Here is a 17,359-nt window from a genome sequence, read left to right as displayed (position 1 = left end):
TTCTGTATAATTAGACAAAAACTCCATGCCATTACAGATTCTGATTAAAAGAAAAAAAAAACCCTTTAAAGACACAGAATAGTTATCCACAATTATCTTTATCATCGTCTTCGTTATGATTTTACATCTCAGCAACACCTAATGCAGAATAAAAACAGGTTCTGTAGAAGCTAAGCTCTTTAGAGGGAGCTGCTGCAGGTGATTGGTCGTCATGAGCCGCGGCAGGAAAAGTTAGAGGCCCAGGGCGTTACAGTGCATCGAGTGTTGGACGTGTTGGGGCACAAAGACAGCAGAAACAAAGAAAAAAGGGACAGAAATAACATTTCTCTTTACAATTAACATTTGAAATGATGAAGGCACTTGCAAATGACAAGACAGCACAAAATGTAAACCATACTTTGGTGTTTCATTTTTACCTCTATAAGATTTCATTAAACTTATTTTTCTTTCTACAAAATGAACCAAAACACTGACAACGAGGAAGATCTCGGGTGTAATAATATGAATAAATATGAAACAAAATTTAAATTGCTAAACTAAAAATAAATCAGGTTTGAAGTGAAATCAAACACTATTATTAAGCTTGTTTACTATTTTTAGTCAACGCTGAACTATAGAGGAAACCATAAAGTGCATCTTTGGATGGATGGGAAAAACAACACTGAATGGAAATGCTATCGACGCTTCAGCCCATAAAGAATTCATAAACAATTACTGATTGGTTTGGGTTACACTCAAAACAAATTGCTCCCAAATTTAAACCGTCGACTGGACTGAAAACAAATAAAACATAAAATAAAATCAGACAACTAAAAAGATATTAACAAAACATTTAAAAATAATCTCTGTGCGATCTGCTTCCCGAAAAAAGGCGACGCATTAAGACAAACTTCCACACAAGGCACATTTCAAACACGTGGCGGATGCAGCACCTTCTCGCACTTTTTTTTTTTCCCCCAGACTGCTAAAACAAAAAACAAAACATTATTTACCTCCAATTATTTTGTTTTAAACTTTCCAACGAGTTGGTTATTATCTGATACTTCAGTAAACAGACGTAAATCAGGTTATGGTCCATAGAAAGACATCATTCAGCTTAGAGCTCCGCACCGTGTCACTGCGTTCAGTGTGGTTATTTAGAGCAACATAATCAGTCAAGTTTAAGGGCAGTAATACTTGGAGGAGTTTTAACTGACAGTGCAGGAAGGGAGTGCCCGTCCTAACAACAGCGTCTCTCTAAAACACCTCCAGGAACAAAACGTAAAGCTACAAGCAGGCAGATTTGGCATGTGGCAACTTGGTAAACGGCATGAAATCTTGGCGGAAAGCAAAAAAAAGACTGGAGGGGAGAGAAAAGAAGAGAAGGAGTGTGTAATGAGATTACCACTCCGCTACAGATCATTGTGGTTCTCCACCGCAGTCTTCCTCTCGACGCTTAATCCACAGGGATTGAAATCACCCACACTGGATTAGCGCGGTTTCAGAGAGGAGGGTAAAGACATGTGTGTGTATATATATGTATGTGTATGTGTATGTGTATGTGTGTGCGTGTGTGTGTTGCTGCCTGTTGCCCCTTTTAACATGCCACATTCCCGTTCTTTGGCTTTTCAGCTGAGGGCCACATGTGAGGGCCCCTCGTCACTCCTCACACAGCCTCATCTCTCAGTCCGATCAGTCCGTCTTACTGTGGTTGTTGTTGAAGAAGGTGTGGCCGTTCTGCACGTGGCCGTTCTTAAACTTTTCTCTCTGCTCGTCTTCTTCATCCTCCGACTCTGTCTCCTCTTTGTCGCTCCGCTCGTCCTCGACAATGTGCTGCACGGGCAAAACAAGACAAAATTTGTGCAATTGCTGGTTTGAGGTAAAAGTGTTTTGTGGTAGATACATTTGAAAGTGGCGTGTCATACATTGCCTGGCAGGAATTTGATGACCATGCGCAGGATGAGCGCGGCCCAGAAGATGTGCAGAGTCTGCAGCAAAAACATTAGCCCGTTGAAGAAGTAGAAACCGAGGAAGGGGGGGTAGAGGGTCAGGGGGTACACCCACGTCGTGTATATGATCCTGGACAACAAGACAAAGGCAGAACAGAGAGTCCAGTCAGAGCCACCTACAGTCACCATCAGAGGGCCTTTGAGAGGAGCCAGCACTGTACACAATGTGACCGTTGTTACGCTCACATGAAATTGTTGCTCAAGTTTTCATGATATTTCTGCAAAACAAATCACTGCATGTTTCATCCATTACCTCTTTGCAAAATGTTTAAGTGGAAATGACCACACTGCATAACATTTAGCACGAGTAAGTCATTATGGCATTTAATTGCAGCATTTTTCGTTTCTTAACGAATTAAATGTATCTATTAAGCTGCTGTGATGGGGGGGTTACATGCAACCGATGACACCTTTGGAGCGTATCAAAAATGTGTCATCTCGGTAAAAAAGGCACTGTTCAAAAGGATGATGCTGGTATTATTCTACATTTTTCTAAATGTCGGTAAAAAAAGAAGGTCACAAATATCGAGAGGGTTAGTTGCTTCTTAAAGCAGCCAGGCACTGTAGTTTTAAGCAAATAGTAGAAATTTTAGTGCCTTTGTTGGGGACTATTTGCAGCCACGCATTTAAAATCCATTTGATGTGGTTTATGTGGAACTGACTCAAAATAACAAAGTTTATCAGCAGGGGGAAAAATGGCGTTATATGTTTCTGCGACCCACAGATATGTTTCATTTGCATGTCATGGATATTTTAAAACTTCTCGTTTCAAGGATGTAGTTATTGTGTGGTTAGGTTTAGGCACAGTAACAGCTTGGTTATGGAAAAGGAGCGTTGGGGTCAAGGGTTAGGGTCCTCGAGTCAAGTCTCTGCCTCTGATGAAGACACAGTGGTGTTTTAAAGTTAGTATGTTTGTACAATAAAGGCTGTAAACTGATGAGGGTGCTCCGGTCTTTTCTTCTCCCTTGGAAAGTCTCTGTTCCTGAGCTAGAGGCACCTGATATGGACGCATGCTGTTGGATGATGTGAGAGGAGCCCAGTTTCAACCACTTAGATACGGATAAGAAAGGATCATCCTTATCCCTTCCACCTCCCAATGACAGTCATAATATATGTCACTCTTAAAACATTGATATGACAGGTATGAAAGTGGAAATGTAACAAATTTGTGGTTTGCAGAAACATACAATGCCAACATTTTCTTCAGGGGACTACAATACCTGTGTTTATCATAATGAATCGCTCTTGGACGAACTGCGAGCTCAAAGCCACAGTGGAATAACCTGATTCACTTTGTCTACACAGACAACGTGTAATTTTGGGATACACTCATTGTTGGTCTTGGTCTTTTTATGGGATTTATTAACTATCACAGGATTTAGAAACTTTACCCTTTCAGGTTTCTATGAAACATCAGTTTCTTTCAGCCTTTATCTCACAACTTCTTCTCTTTACATATCTGCTCCACCTGAGCCAGGCATAAAACTCTTTTTAAGATATGCAAACTTATTCAAATTTATGCTATTTCCATTTGTATTTTTTTAAATGCACAACTTGAACATGCCCATAAATACACAAAAGCCTTGTAAAGAACAGCTAAAAGTATCCCACAGTGCTTTTACAAAATGTATGCAATAAGTCAATGTTGCACAAATTTCTCAATTGTTCCTTCCGTACAATAAAGCCAGTGACTCATCACAGCTATAGTAAATCTGCCGTGACATTGTTTTTTACCAGAAGGGGAGGATGATGAGACGCGTGACGAAGAAAACTGCAGCGAACACAGTGAAGATGAAGTTGCAGGTTTTCCTCCAACCTGCGTAGTTGAACATTTTGGCTGACTGTAGGGAAAGACAGCGAGAGATCAGTCAGTGTCTCACCTTTTTCATGTATTCTCCTCTAGAGGGCAGACAGTGAACTGTGTGACGTGTTCAGTGCTCTGACCCCAACATGATCATTTATCAGCAATGTTAAATGTTAAGACCAGAGGGAGGGCAGCACATTTGTAGCTTTAATTAGGTATACTTCTGTGTTATAGTATTTAAATTCTTTGCTCAAAAAACTAATTAATATGCGAAAACAAAGAGACATTGCAAGAAATGTTTATCAGTGAGATGCTCCATTTTTTCTGCTGTGTTAGCACTCTGTCATACCTCCATTAAATAGTCTGAGGCGTCATGAACTAACATGATCAAAGTCCCTGCGCGGATGTAGTTGACCAGCCAGGAGAAACTGATGAGGAGAATGGTGGCTACATGGTGAATAATCTGCTCTTTGAAATCCTGTAGAGACAAGAAAAGGGGACGGAAAGGGATGTTGTAAAAACAAAATACAACACCATTTGGTCACTCATTGATTGAGCCGTAAAGATCGGTCACTAATCGACAAGTGTGTGTTCTTACTGATTCTGGATGACTACCTCTCCGCACATGGCAGATTATGTGGCTTTATTGCTATGAAAAGACACTAAATCAATAAATGGCAGCAGAAAAAGGAACTTAGCAAAACAAAATAAATCCTCACTTTAGATTTCGACACAGAGGATCTCCGGAAAAAGCCCAGAAAACTGTTGTTTTGGTTTAAAAGATTAGTTGTGTTTGTGAGCTGGGGTTATAAAACGAGAGCTGGCACAGAAGTGGCAGGCTCGAAGGTCACGCTATCTTTCACAACGACATTTGGACAAAACGGTTAATCTGCCTTTTCGCAGATTGATATGCCACAGAGCTCCGGTCACACATTAACTCACAGGGCTCCTTCAGATGCAACATCCCTGACTGGAGAGACAGTTTAGTTTGCTGGACACTCACTCTGACTTTTTCAAACTGATAAAGTGAAGGGGGATAAGCGGAGTTGAAGAATATCTTTAATAGACGGCTCCACTCAACACAGTCAGGACATCTTAATGGAGAAATCAATGTCCAAACCTCAAAATACACTACCAACACAACAGATCATTCTCATTATTACATGCACTCTGGGAGCGATCTCTCCCGATGGAGGGTTTCTGAGGGGTTTTATAGTGCGCCCACACAAGATAATAAAGTTTAGGAGACTTGCTTGTTTACCTTACGTTTGACATCCGATGCTACGCTAAAAAGCAGCGAGAGATAGAAGCCTAGTTCGATCATGTAGTACCAGTACTGTGAAGGCAACAGTGGCTGGAAGAAAAGAGGAAGGAAGAAAAAAAGTCAGTTTATGCACTTTTTTATTCTTTTAACATCCTAAAATGGTATGCAATTCTAAACTTGGGATGGGGATCAGATTATTTTGAAGTGGGGTTGTATGAGGTACCGTGGTCAGTGTAACCTAAAGTACATTTCAGTCAGGACCTTGAACCCCAGTTTGGATAAGCAGACAGGAGCACGGAAGTATATCGTACTGCTCTGGACGAGGACAGCAGCGAAAAATCAATATCAGCATCTACAATATTTGAACCTCTTTGCCTCAGACAGCCTTTGCAACGGGGAACTGAAGCTGTTATCTATGCTCTCTTCAAAGCCAGACCTCATTGACAAAAACAGTAATCTGACCTTGCAGAACGCTGACTCTGGTTTATTTTGTGTTATTGTGTGACTTTGATGAACCCGAGTTAACCCTTTAAAACACCAAAGTCACACTTTCTTTAAACAGAGACTGTGCTATAAGGGCCAATACGAAACCCATTCTTTATGCTGCCTTTGCATTTTTACACAGAACCAAATAACGGTGGCAATGTGTCACTCCAGTGTGTGATTTTAGACAGCATGCTGGCATCCTGGAAGAGACGCAACAGCGTCGGCCTCTGGTGTTTCATATAACACATCGGAAAGGGCTGTCTGATGGAAAGTGGTCAAATTATTCTAAATATAGCGTACACTTAAACTGGCATTGATGGGGGCGTGTAGACCGCCACCTCTCGTAGCTCATACACTGACTATGTATAAGTACCTCATACAACCCCAATTCAAATTTTCCCTTTAATTGAAAAGCACTGACATACCATTTTCGGGAAGCCATCCCACATCTGCTTCATATCATACAGCCATGGTTTCTGAAGAAAGATAGATACTCAATATTAATGAGAGTATATGTGTCCCACACAACACCACAAGCACTCTCATGGACAAACACCAAAGAGAGACAAAGTGAAAAACAATGTTTGTGTGGTCTCAAAGTGTCTGCATTGCACTGTGGAAAGAATGTCAAAATTAGATTTCCCAGATTCGGACACAGTACTCACGTCAATAAGGGCTGCCAGGCCAGCAAAGAAAGCAAGAAGGTAAAAGGTAAATCTCCAACTGTAAGAGAATCACATTCAGTTACACATCATGACAGACAGCACGGTAACAACATCTGCCCTGAACAGTTATTTTCAAGCTGATGGGAGACACCTGGATTACATTTTGCTGAATCTTTCACTGCAGATTGCTTAAAAGCAGCATTTAAGAAATGATTATGTGTGGATGCGGTTCATCGGTGATGCCAGTAGGGCTGCAAATTGTTAGTATTATTTTTTTTTCTCAACACATGTCAACTGGTATGATAAACACATCACAGCAGACTGCCATATTTCACTCCGGTTTTCTGAGTTAGTTGAAAGAAAGCATGGTTAGAAAATGGCACTTTAAATGTGTCATTTCTTTCTTATTTGTGCCCTCTGTGTTAAGTTTAATGTTTAATTTATTAAGTTTTTTCAGCTTTTTATTTCGTTTGGTCACTCAAAATGCTTGCACAATACTACTACGTCACATTTACACGCTGGTGGCTGAGGAAAGGTGCCACCTGCTGCTCACTTTTTGGGGGTGACATATTCCTTTTCTGGCAAAAGACATTAACCTACCTTGCTTCCCGAAATTTTTTGAGCTTGCTTGGCCGGTCCTGGTTTCTCCGCTTCCTGAACCACCTCTGGACCTGTCGCACTGAACAGCCCGCCTGTTTACTTAAACTCTCTATGGAGCTCTGACAACGAAAGCAGGAAGAGGAAAGACGAGTCAGTGATGTCTTCAATGTCTGGAGTTATAAAATGATGATATAAGCTTTGGTGTGAAGATAAATAATATTTCTATCAGGGGTCGACAGATTATCAGCCGATTATTGGGGCAGATATTTGGCATTTTGCCGATTATCTGTATCAGTTATTTATTTTAATGGCTGCCGATAAAATTAATTCATAAAAAGTGGAAATAAAGTGTCAGCATGGGAAGAACTTTTACTTTGTATAACCTCAGGGAGCTATTTTTATTCATCCATCTTCTATTTAAATTTTCACTTGCTTTCACAAAAAAAAAAAAGTTGCTGGGAACTTGCTGTGTATGATGAATGTTTCAGTTTTGATAAAACATTTGCTAAAGGCGTTTAAACAAAGTTTTGCGTTGGAGTTTGTTATCTACCAAATTCTTAATATTGACAGAAAGATTTTCATTCTTATTGTAAAAACATGTATCGGCTATCAGTCTCATTAACCGTTAATAATCAGTATTGTCGCTGAAAAACCAATATTGGTCAACCCTTAGTTAGTGATGTCTTTAATGTCTGGAGTTATAAAATGATATTTTTATCATTTTGTCATTCTCCTCCATGTTTCACCTAAAACATCTCTGAATTCTACGATTAGGCTCAAGCTGTGCTCTTGCCAAAGGACACAAAAAAATGTATGAAGCAGTGCTAGTTTCCTGAAGTATGCAGGATGATTACCTGTGTGGGATGCTTTGATGTGCTGCAGAAATAGGCCTCCAGGACAGGATTTGGAGGAGCACGAACCTGCTGCTTGTCACTCACTCCCAACAGGGAGGCGAGAGGAGTCGCTACTGTCCTGGAAAGAAAAAAAACGCAGCTTACACTTCATTTCAAAATGTCAGGGATAAACATGCAAATCAGACTGGTGGAAAGGTCAATTAACAGGCAAATGATACTGAGTCACAAGCAGTCTCTGCTGGAGATGACTCACCTCTCAAATATTTGTCTGCAGACCAGGAAGCAGAGGGCGATGGGTACAGTCGCCCAGAGGTCCTGCGTTTTGGGGAAAACTTTGCCGTCGTGGTCCTTCAGGTCGGCCCAGCCGTGGCCTTCTGGAAACCAAATCCAGTCGGCCCATATCATCTCTCTCAGCCCAGACAACATCCTAAAAGATGAACCAGAGGAAGGACTTGTGAGTGCTTTTGTATCACATGGAAGGAAATTAAGAGGTAATAAAAAAGACGGTTTTGTCTGGCTTTGTGATCTCCATTGAGCTTTCCTGTTAGATAAATACAGCGGCTCATTCAGCTGCGACAATATCCTGAGAGGAAGGAGAGGAAACAGAGAGGGCTGAGAGGATTGAGTATTGATTAGAAGTGATTAATCTCGCTGGGCATCTGCAACAGGCGCCGTGGATGGGCACTTCCTGTTCCAGATGAAGAGGAATGATGAAGGGAGGGCTCTACGATGCTGCACACAACGCAATCAGAAAACCAATGAGATTTCATTTGGAGCTCTAACGTGGACTTGAGTTTGGCATAAATAGCCATTTCTTGAGAAAATATCTCTGCAGCTGGAAGACAAATTTACTCAGACGCAGGCGTTAGAAATCACTCCCCCATTCACTCACCCTCTTCTCCTGATATAATGAACGCTCAATAGAGAGCCCCAGTAATGAGTCCTAAAACCTGCAATTTTAGCACCTCTGGTTCCCTCGTCTCAGAGTTAAAGGGTTTTTTTGAAATGGTTTTTAGTTAGAAGCCTTAAGTAAAGTCTGAGGTTAACACCATCTTAAGAGACTTTCATGTTTTGTTCTACTACATAAAATAAGTCAATAAATACCCTTCTGTGAAGTTTGATTTGTGTGTGTTTTATGAGTCTTAAAAAAGTTGGTTGTTAACAAGTGTCTAAATGACACTACAGAGCATCATCACATCGAGCCATGACGGACGCGGCTTTACAGCCTCATAGTGTTAGTGACGCAACCGCAGTGTAGTTCATTATAGCTTAGCTTTAGCTTTTTACTTTTGGCAATTGCGTTTAGACTTCAAAAATCCTGAATTCATGAGTCCAGATTATCTTGCCGAACAAAACATGCAAGTATCATAAACGTTTGTTTACCACAAAGCTCATTTTCTGCAGTGATCAAAAATCCAATGGAAAATTCCCATGGGCTTTTTGATGAGAGAACCAGGGCGACGTTAGCCCTTGGGTCGGCCTACAGAAAAACATCATCCCTGGGGAACTCTATGCTAGCGTTGGATACCAAACCTGGCGCCAATATAGCGCTGGTTACTATGCAACAGGCACTTCCCGGATCATATCATGACGCAGAATTCGGTGACTTATTTTGGTGCCGGATTATTTGTGTCGTGGGTGTGCAGCCGTCAGACAAACACAGTGTTGTGTGAATTTGTTAACAGCGTTTTGTATTCATTCATATTTATATATTTAAGTGTACTTTACATAATTAAGAGGTAATATATTCCATTTCCAGTTCAAATTTGCTTTTGCAATGAAAAAAAGCCATTTGTTCCACTTTTTTTCCTGTCATTTTTGCTTTATTTTGCAATAAGTATCAGTTAAGGCACTGTTAAGGCACCACACCACTATCAGAAAAACCCAAACAACACCCAACCTTTATCAATAGTTTTAGCAGTAAATGGCTGCTGAAAAACATGAGGGTATTTTTACGTTATGAAGAAATTCCTGTTATTTCTTACACACTCTGTATCTGTAATAGAAAAAGGAAATTGCACAATTAACATGCCATGTCCTGATAATGTCTTGAGCAAGACAACTTAACTGTGAACTGAGTGGAAGCCATTTAGTTTGTTAGTTATCTATAAAAAACAACTACTCTGGCAAACTTATTATTATGTCACAGTCAGATATTCAGTATTTTACATACATACTATCTTAATGTCAACTACAGAAGGCGAGGCAAGCTTATTTGTATAAAAAGTGCTTTGCACAAGACATAAAAAAAGACATTAAGCAGAGATGTGAAAGACACTGAAGCAATAAAAGGCAAGGAAAAGACATTACTGTAATGAGGTCAAATAAAATCGCAGAAAAAAATGCTTGTTCCAGATATTAGAGGTGTGGGGATCTGGATGAATCATAACGTTGCAGCACATGTTTTTTGGCCCTAAACCACCGAGTACAGTATTTTAAAATCAATTTTTTCGACACACAGGAGGTTGGTGCAAAAACCTGAGAACGACATTGATGTGATCCACTTTCTTGGTTTGTACGATTAGAGACTTGGAAAGACACCAATAAAGTGGTCGAGCAGCCAGTGTCACCTTTGCGAAATGGCTTTAGGGATGTGGTCGGTTGGTTGGTCCACCGCTTTGGTCCAAACTGAAATATCTCAGCAACTAGTGGAAGGATTGCCGTGAAAATTTGTACTGACGTTGTGGTCCCAAGACGAGAAACGCTACTGACTTTAGTGACTCCATGAGCGTTCAATGAGACAGAAGATCTGGGTTTTTTTTTTTATAGCCATTAGGGCTTCAACTGTCTATAATTTTCATTGTCCATTAATTCATTAGTTGTTTGGTCTATAAAATTTCAGAAAATGTTGATCAGTGTTTCCAAAAGCTCTAGTTGACGGCCTCAAAGGTTTTGTTTTGTCCACAACCCAAAAACATTTAGTTTACTCAGAAAATATTCAGGAAAATGTTTGACTTTCCTTTAAATATAAAAAAAATAAATTAACTATGCAAACTGGTCAATCTATAATCAAATTAGTTGGGGAAATAATTAAATGGTTGATAGCTAATTGACTTATTGTTGCAGCAGCTCTACCGGGAAGTCAAACTTTTATGGCACTAAGAAACTTTTATAGCAATTAATGGGGCCCCACCTCCAACAGTGTTTCCATTTATTTCTTCAGAAATCCAAGATAGCGCCACCAAGGGTGACATTTCTGCTTTTTATTGCAATATAATCAAATCTATTGAATTCAATGGACAAATGATTAATCATTATCACTTATTTGATTCCCTAAAACTCACACTTTGATTTACAACATAAAACACCTGCAAAATTAATGACATTAAGCCTCAGCTGCACTTTGATTGTTAATTTGCAAACTTTATCGTTTCGTTAAAAGCGCCGCAGCGCCTAAGTACAGCCCCAAACATTCGTACCAGTTTGTTGTTAGAGTGCAGACGCGGCAACAGGATCTGCTGTCAAACAATCTGAGGTGTAATTAATGCGCCTGTGATCACTGGCAGTTCCTCAATAAAACATTAGGCACCTGTGGACTTTTGCAATGTGGCATCAGCTGATTTTGATCATCAGATGATCTCCTATTACTGCTGCACCTTTGCTCCTGCATCAGCAAATCATTTATTCATTGTCACTTATTTCCTGCCAGATCCCATAATAAAGACTCTGCGTGTGTTGGACTTTAACCTCTTATAAGCTTACTGTGAAAACACAGTAAACTCATTCAGGCTGCCTTTGTTAGCAAGGGGGGGTTTCATTTCAAAAGGATCTCCTCACCTTGAGACAACAGCAGTGAAATATCAACTTATTCCTTTCCTTCAGAGTTAATCAGTCCGGGGATGTTCGTCAACCTGTTGCCTCCTGTTTGCCACCTGTCCTGTCGGCAATCTACCATAACTTTGTATTTTTACTCTAAAGAAACACCCTCGTGCGTCCACAGTTAGGCTAAGCGGACTGCAGATCATGTTAAGTCTTTTGAATGCTTCGAACAGAGAGCAGAGAATGGGCTCTCTGTGGATTGTGTTAAAATATGTTAATGAGTGCAAGTTTTGTATTCAGTCCCAGAGTGAGTTATGGGATTTGGGACGTTTTTTCTGTCTAACAGCGGGAACTGGAAACCAACCTTGGGGCTGCAAAAGTTCTCATGGGTACATCCCCACTGCTCAGGTGCAAATATAGGGCTGCACTATTCTTGCTAAATTGTTAATCACAATTTTTCTCCTATAGAAGTGAGATTACGATTCTTATTTTAAACAAATGACATTCACATAAGATTTGGATTACTTATAACTTATATTGAAGCACTGGATTTGAACTTAAAAGTCTCTAGTAAAAAAAAAAAAAAATCGTGACTTTTGTGATGGTGTGTCTGTAAGCGGGATCCATTACAAATTTGCAGAAAACTCAGGCAATATTTTCAAAATGTCGATAAAAGACAATTGTGAGCGTTTCCAGAGAGTGATGGGATGCAACTTCTCCTCTCCTGATAACATTTCAAGAAGCATGGCGGTGGATGTTCAAAACTTTAGCAGGTTTATTTCTATTTCAGCCACTAGCCGTCAGTATTTCCACTGGCAGGCAACGTTATGGGAGCGATAATGGAAAGGCAAACCCCGAATACATGGGAGCAGCCACGTATGAGGGATTTCTGGGAGGTGATAGTTAACAACTTCAGAGAATTTGTGGATTCAAAACTTCAAGATGATCCACTCCTATTTTGAGTTCACGCTCATGCGAGCGTTAAAACCTTTCTGTGATAAATGGGAATTTTTCAAAAGTGATGCGTTACCATTAGGGGTATTTTGTATTAGCAGTTTGAGGGTTAATGGAAACCTGTCCTGTGTTGCTCTGCTTTTACATCTCCAAAAGACTTTCAGCAGTGGAGATTCTGTGAGCTGCTGTAAAGTTTGACTGATTCAAAAAACTCCTAAAACACACATTTAATATGGCTTACTGGCAACAATTCCAAACACAAGTACACAAATCTGCTTCATTATAACTTTCAAGATTCACAGAGAAAAACTCTTGTCTTTTGCTTTCCACATCAAATGCAACATGCTAATGTTATAAACACAAGCCTATGGCATTTTACATTGTATGAATTAGCCTAGCGTTTAGCAGAGATTTAAGCAACTGTTAAACAATGGATGTTTCATTTCCTATACTTTCTTTACATTTAATAGCTTTTATTGCGAATCAGCCAAAACAGGAAATATTGTTTTTTTGAGCCTGCAGCAGCTTAACATGAACGTATAGGGAAGTACGAGTGAGTGAATCACTGTCATTTTGACATGTGCATAGATGTATGAATCAAGATCGTGATTTTATTGTTTTTTATTCATCTTGCAACTCTATTGTAAAATAATAATTATTTTTCTGCTACTGATCGAAACAAAAAAGCTCACTGTCATTGTATGAAACAGCACATGAAGATCTCCAAACCAAACGTTAAGTGTGTAAGGATTATTTAAGTTAAATGTCCCTGTTTCCTTGGGTGTTTTTGTGTGATAGGTTAGTGACAGCAGACTTCTTTTTCAATTAAAAAAACAGCAACGTTATGATGTCTGCTCCTGCTGGCTCCATCAAGAGTTTACTGACTGGTGGAAATCAATAGTTGGCAGAAGAACAGGTTGACTTTAGCAGGTGCAACTGCTCCAAGCTTAAGTAAACTTGCTTTTAATTCTGTTAGCTGAGCTATGTTGACAGATCATCCAGTATGAAGTTTAACAAACAAGTAAGACCAGTTAGCGAGGCAGCTTAGCGAGACCTTTTTGAATAAAAATTGCAAATTCAGACTACATTTTTGCTATTTTAAATGGAAACAAACAGTGCTCACTGCATCTGTGTGTTACTGCTGTCTGTATTAATTGGTTTGTTACATTATCCTCCATCTGCTCTCTGGCATGACTATATAATCTAATCCGGTATCATCAGTCTCCACTCAGTTTGTACTTGCACATTTCCAACTTGAATAACAGTGTTTGGAGATACCAAAGTGCACTGTGCCACTTTGGCACAAATGGCTTTGGTGTCTGGGAACAGAGTGGTTTTCTTGGACGGGCACCAAAGTGACTACTTCACTTATTTAATGTGAATTACAATGTCGCTCCTCAAAGCTCAGCAACGTGACGCACTGCATTTAACTGCTTCACCTTCTTTTAACATCTCCTGCCTCTGTGTGAATGGCATCTTTGCACACCTATATATTTATATATACTGTATATATAGCCTGTCTGTCCAAGAAAAGGGGATCTTCCTTCCTCTGTTGCTCTTTTTGAGGTTTCTTTAATTTTACTCATTAAAAGCGATGATCAAGGCATTTAGTAGTAAAGGTATTTTCAGAATTGAATACTTCATTATACATTTAGATCAGGGCCATTAGGGGCTGAAGCCTGGGACACCAGGGCCTGACAACGATCCTGAAGTTGAAATTATACAACGGCCTCCAACTTCTGAGGAATGTTGACTATCTGACATTATTTCAGATGGAAGATTTGGGTTGGTATTTTGTCTCCTGTTGCGAAATCAGTCTTATCCTGTTAGGGACTGTACTTTATTTATCAGAGTAAGGGAGGTGGCTGGGTCATGACATTGGTTCTTCTTTATATCATGAACCTTTCTGAGTGAACGGGGGGAAATGCTTGACCCTCCCTTTACCATAAATAACCATGTTGCACAGCTTCTGGTTATGTGACATGTTGTGATTTTTGAGAATTTTTTTGCAGGTTTTTATTATTATTATTATTATTATTATTATTATCACTTTATATAAATACAAAATACAACAGTTTTAAGTGGCATGTCCCTCTCTTAAGCCACATCAATAAATAAAATTCCCTCCCCAATGCTTAACAATCTAAGTGCCTCCCCAGTTTTGCACCACCCCCTCCCCCCTCGTAAACAACAAACAGTCCCTGAGCCTCCAAGGACTTTACAGCCTGTACAACATAAGACAGCCGACATCCTTCAAGGTTTTGTTAAAGAAAGAAAACCCATAAAAATGCAATTTAAATGATGTCATTGGAGAGCTAAAACTTGTACACGTGCCCTGAGGAATTTACTTTTATTTTTTGTGAACATTTGAAACCTGTGTTGTCCACATCCATCCAAAATCCATTTTGCTGGTTCAATTTTTAAAAAAGGTTGACGCATTACCACCACCTGTAGACTGGTGTAATAGTGTTAAATTAGTGCGTGAGGAACGTGTATTGCATGACCTTTTATTTAAAACTACACATGGCACCTTTAACAGGAAACCCCCCTTTTAAAGGAATGCTACACTCACAAAGAAAACATCTGTTTATCACTTAGTCAAGCTGTGTTACCTTGAATTTGTGAAGAAAGATATTTTTCTTGCATTCTCCCATGAAAAAACACAAGCATTACTTGATTGTTTGACTGGGGACCACATTTAAAAACAGCAAAAAGTCATATGCTAAGTAAACGTGCATTCCTGCTAAAACCTGACTATATAAAACTAAACTGAAAGTAAAAGTTAAATACACTCTCTTCAAAGCCAGACTCCAATACTGAGGTTTTAGTAAAAATGCACGTGTTTGGGAAGTACTGAAAACATGACTGAATAAATGAGTCTTGAATTATACTGCATGAGTTTTGTGAGAGTTTCTAAAGATGTTTTGATATCATATTGCCGATGTTATATGCCAGCCCAAATCAATCAATTTTTTTTTTTTTTGTGGTGGTACAAACAGAGTTTTCCTTATGTATTCAATTACAAATGATCATTTTTGGGTGAAGTATTTCTATAAACTGGAGATGTGCATTATATAAAAGTGTCCCCGTGGATCCTTAAAAAGCTTTAATCTAAAAAATTAAGGCCTTAATTGGTATTAAAATGTCTAAAAACAATCTTTCACAAATACTCTGACATGAGAAACAGGATTTTATGTTTTTTTGCCTTATTGTAAGATTTCAAAATAAATGTAACATATTATGTTTATGTTTTTTCAAAATGCAGACGTCGTGATCCCATAAAACACAGACCTGGGGGGTAATTTCTAAATAACATGAGGTCCCCAGGTTATACCAGTGGGGCTTTTAAGGGCAAATATTGTGCTAGGGTGCATTACAAAAAGAATCAAAGCAGAACAAAAAGAAGAGGAAAAAAAAGAAATAAAATGTTTTTAAAAAATGCCACAGAGGGACGCCCTAAATCCCTCGGTGTCCTTAAATTCTTGAAACGCCTCTGGTCATCTTTTAAAGTTAGCAGTTTTGTGTCTGTCAGTGTCTACGCTGTTTGCGTAAACTCTCGCAGGCTGCAGGGAGTGGCTCAGTGCGCATGCATGGCGCAAGCGGGGAGTCTCCCGGACATAGCGGAACAGACAGTCTGACTCAGTGAGATGGAGCTTTGAAACAAGTTTCCCAACACCAAAGTATCCCCCTGACATTACAAACTTCCCTCAAAGACTCGCATAAACGTACTATTTTGTATCATCCGCGTGTTAACAAAGCGCGGAGACGACTTTACTCGGCGACATCTCCACTTTACGTTGGAAAAGTTTTTTTGCGCATTGATACTTTGCGCCATAAAACGACATAAACGGCCGTTAATCGGTTGGAAACTACTTCTGTATTTCCTCTGGTTGAGCTTTGGTGGTTAGGCATGAATGGTTTCGTGACCTTCTGTTATCGCGGTTGTTCTTAAATAAACATCGATATCAGGCAAAGGCCTGTTAGCTAGCTTAACTTTGATCAACGTCTCCCAACGGCTGAATCACAGAGGGCTTCACTTACAGGGCTGACACGAAAGTTTTACGGGTTTACTTCGGTTAAAACTTCACATAAATCCTCCCGGGAGTATAACACTCGTGTTTCTGTCAAAAAATAGCAGCCTGAGTGGAGGAAGTCTCTGATTTGAGGCGTGAAAATGACCAACATTAGCGTGTGAAGTCCGTACTGACACGTCCATCACGCAGCTAACGGTGCAGCCAACTTACCTCTCTTCACTTCACTGTCAGCGGGAACTGTAGTCTTAAAATGTCTCCTTCCTGCTGCTGCTGCTCGTCCTCTGTTCCTGTCGTAGCGGTGGTGGTTTCATGTAGTTGTCGCCATCAAAGACACTCCAACTTGTTGATCGTTCAATGAGCAGCAATCCGCCTTTTTTTTTCTTCTTCTCTCTAACCGCAGGTTCGCCACATTCTCGGAGAAAAAAAAAACGCTGTCGCACTTTGTCGTGAAAAGTCTGTGTCGTGTTTGTGATTTCAGGCTGGTCCGACGAGGAGAAAAAAGTGTTTCGGTCTTTACTTTTCCGTCTGATCAAAGTGGTGGGCCTCCTTCGGCTTGTTGCAGTTTAGCCGGGTCGTTCAATTGGTCGGATATAGTGGATATTATGGTAGTATGTTGGGAGGGGGGCAGGCTATTTAAAGTGACGTGAGCCTCTGCTCTGTATGAGGGGTGGTTAGTGCCGCCAGTGCCGGAGCTGGCACATTCGGCGTATAAGGCAAACTGCCCCCCCCCACACCCCACACCCCAAAAAAAACCCCAAAAAAACTTATAGATAGATAGATATACTTTATTGATCTTGTAGCAGCGCCATGCAGTAAGAACAGAGAATAAAGAGCACACATTATTAATAGAATATAAAGGAATGCGCTTAAAAAAAAAAACCTAAAAAAACTAAGAGATATATACATATATACATGTGTAAAGTGCGGAACAGTATCTGAATAAATAAAAAT

At 39.8% G+C, this 17,359-nt stretch overlaps 1 protein-coding gene across 1 annotated transcript; it reads right to left on the bottom strand.

The window, feature by feature from the left end:
* Positions 1-79: 79 nt before the first annotated feature.
* Positions 80-17,017, bottom strand: cers2a (ceramide synthase 2a). Its single transcript, XM_042506189.2, has 11 exons — positions 16,619-17,017; positions 7,915-8,088; positions 7,662-7,779; positions 6,808-6,926; positions 6,208-6,265; positions 5,968-6,018; positions 5,054-5,146; positions 4,142-4,270; positions 3,723-3,829; positions 1,905-2,058; positions 80-1,812 (listed from the first exon to the last, which is right to left on the bottom strand). Exons 2-11 carry the CDS (start codon positions 8,085-8,087, stop codon positions 1,672-1,674), a joined length of 1,143 nt encoding a protein of 380 aa, XP_042362123.1. The 5' UTR covers position 8,088; positions 16,619-17,017; the 3' UTR covers positions 80-1,671.
* Between the last annotated feature and the right edge of the window lie 342 nt (positions 17,018-17,359).

The sequence above is a fragment of the Plectropomus leopardus genome, chromosome 17, assembly GCF_026936395.1.
Source record: "Plectropomus leopardus strain MGB_pleo_1.0 chromosome 17, ASM2693639v1, whole genome shotgun sequence".
In the NCBI taxonomy this organism is placed as follows: domain Eukaryota; kingdom Metazoa; phylum Chordata; class Actinopteri; order Perciformes; family Serranidae; genus Plectropomus; species Plectropomus leopardus.
Note: the sequence above shows the minus strand (reverse complement) of the source record. Positions and strands in the feature narration are given on the sequence as shown.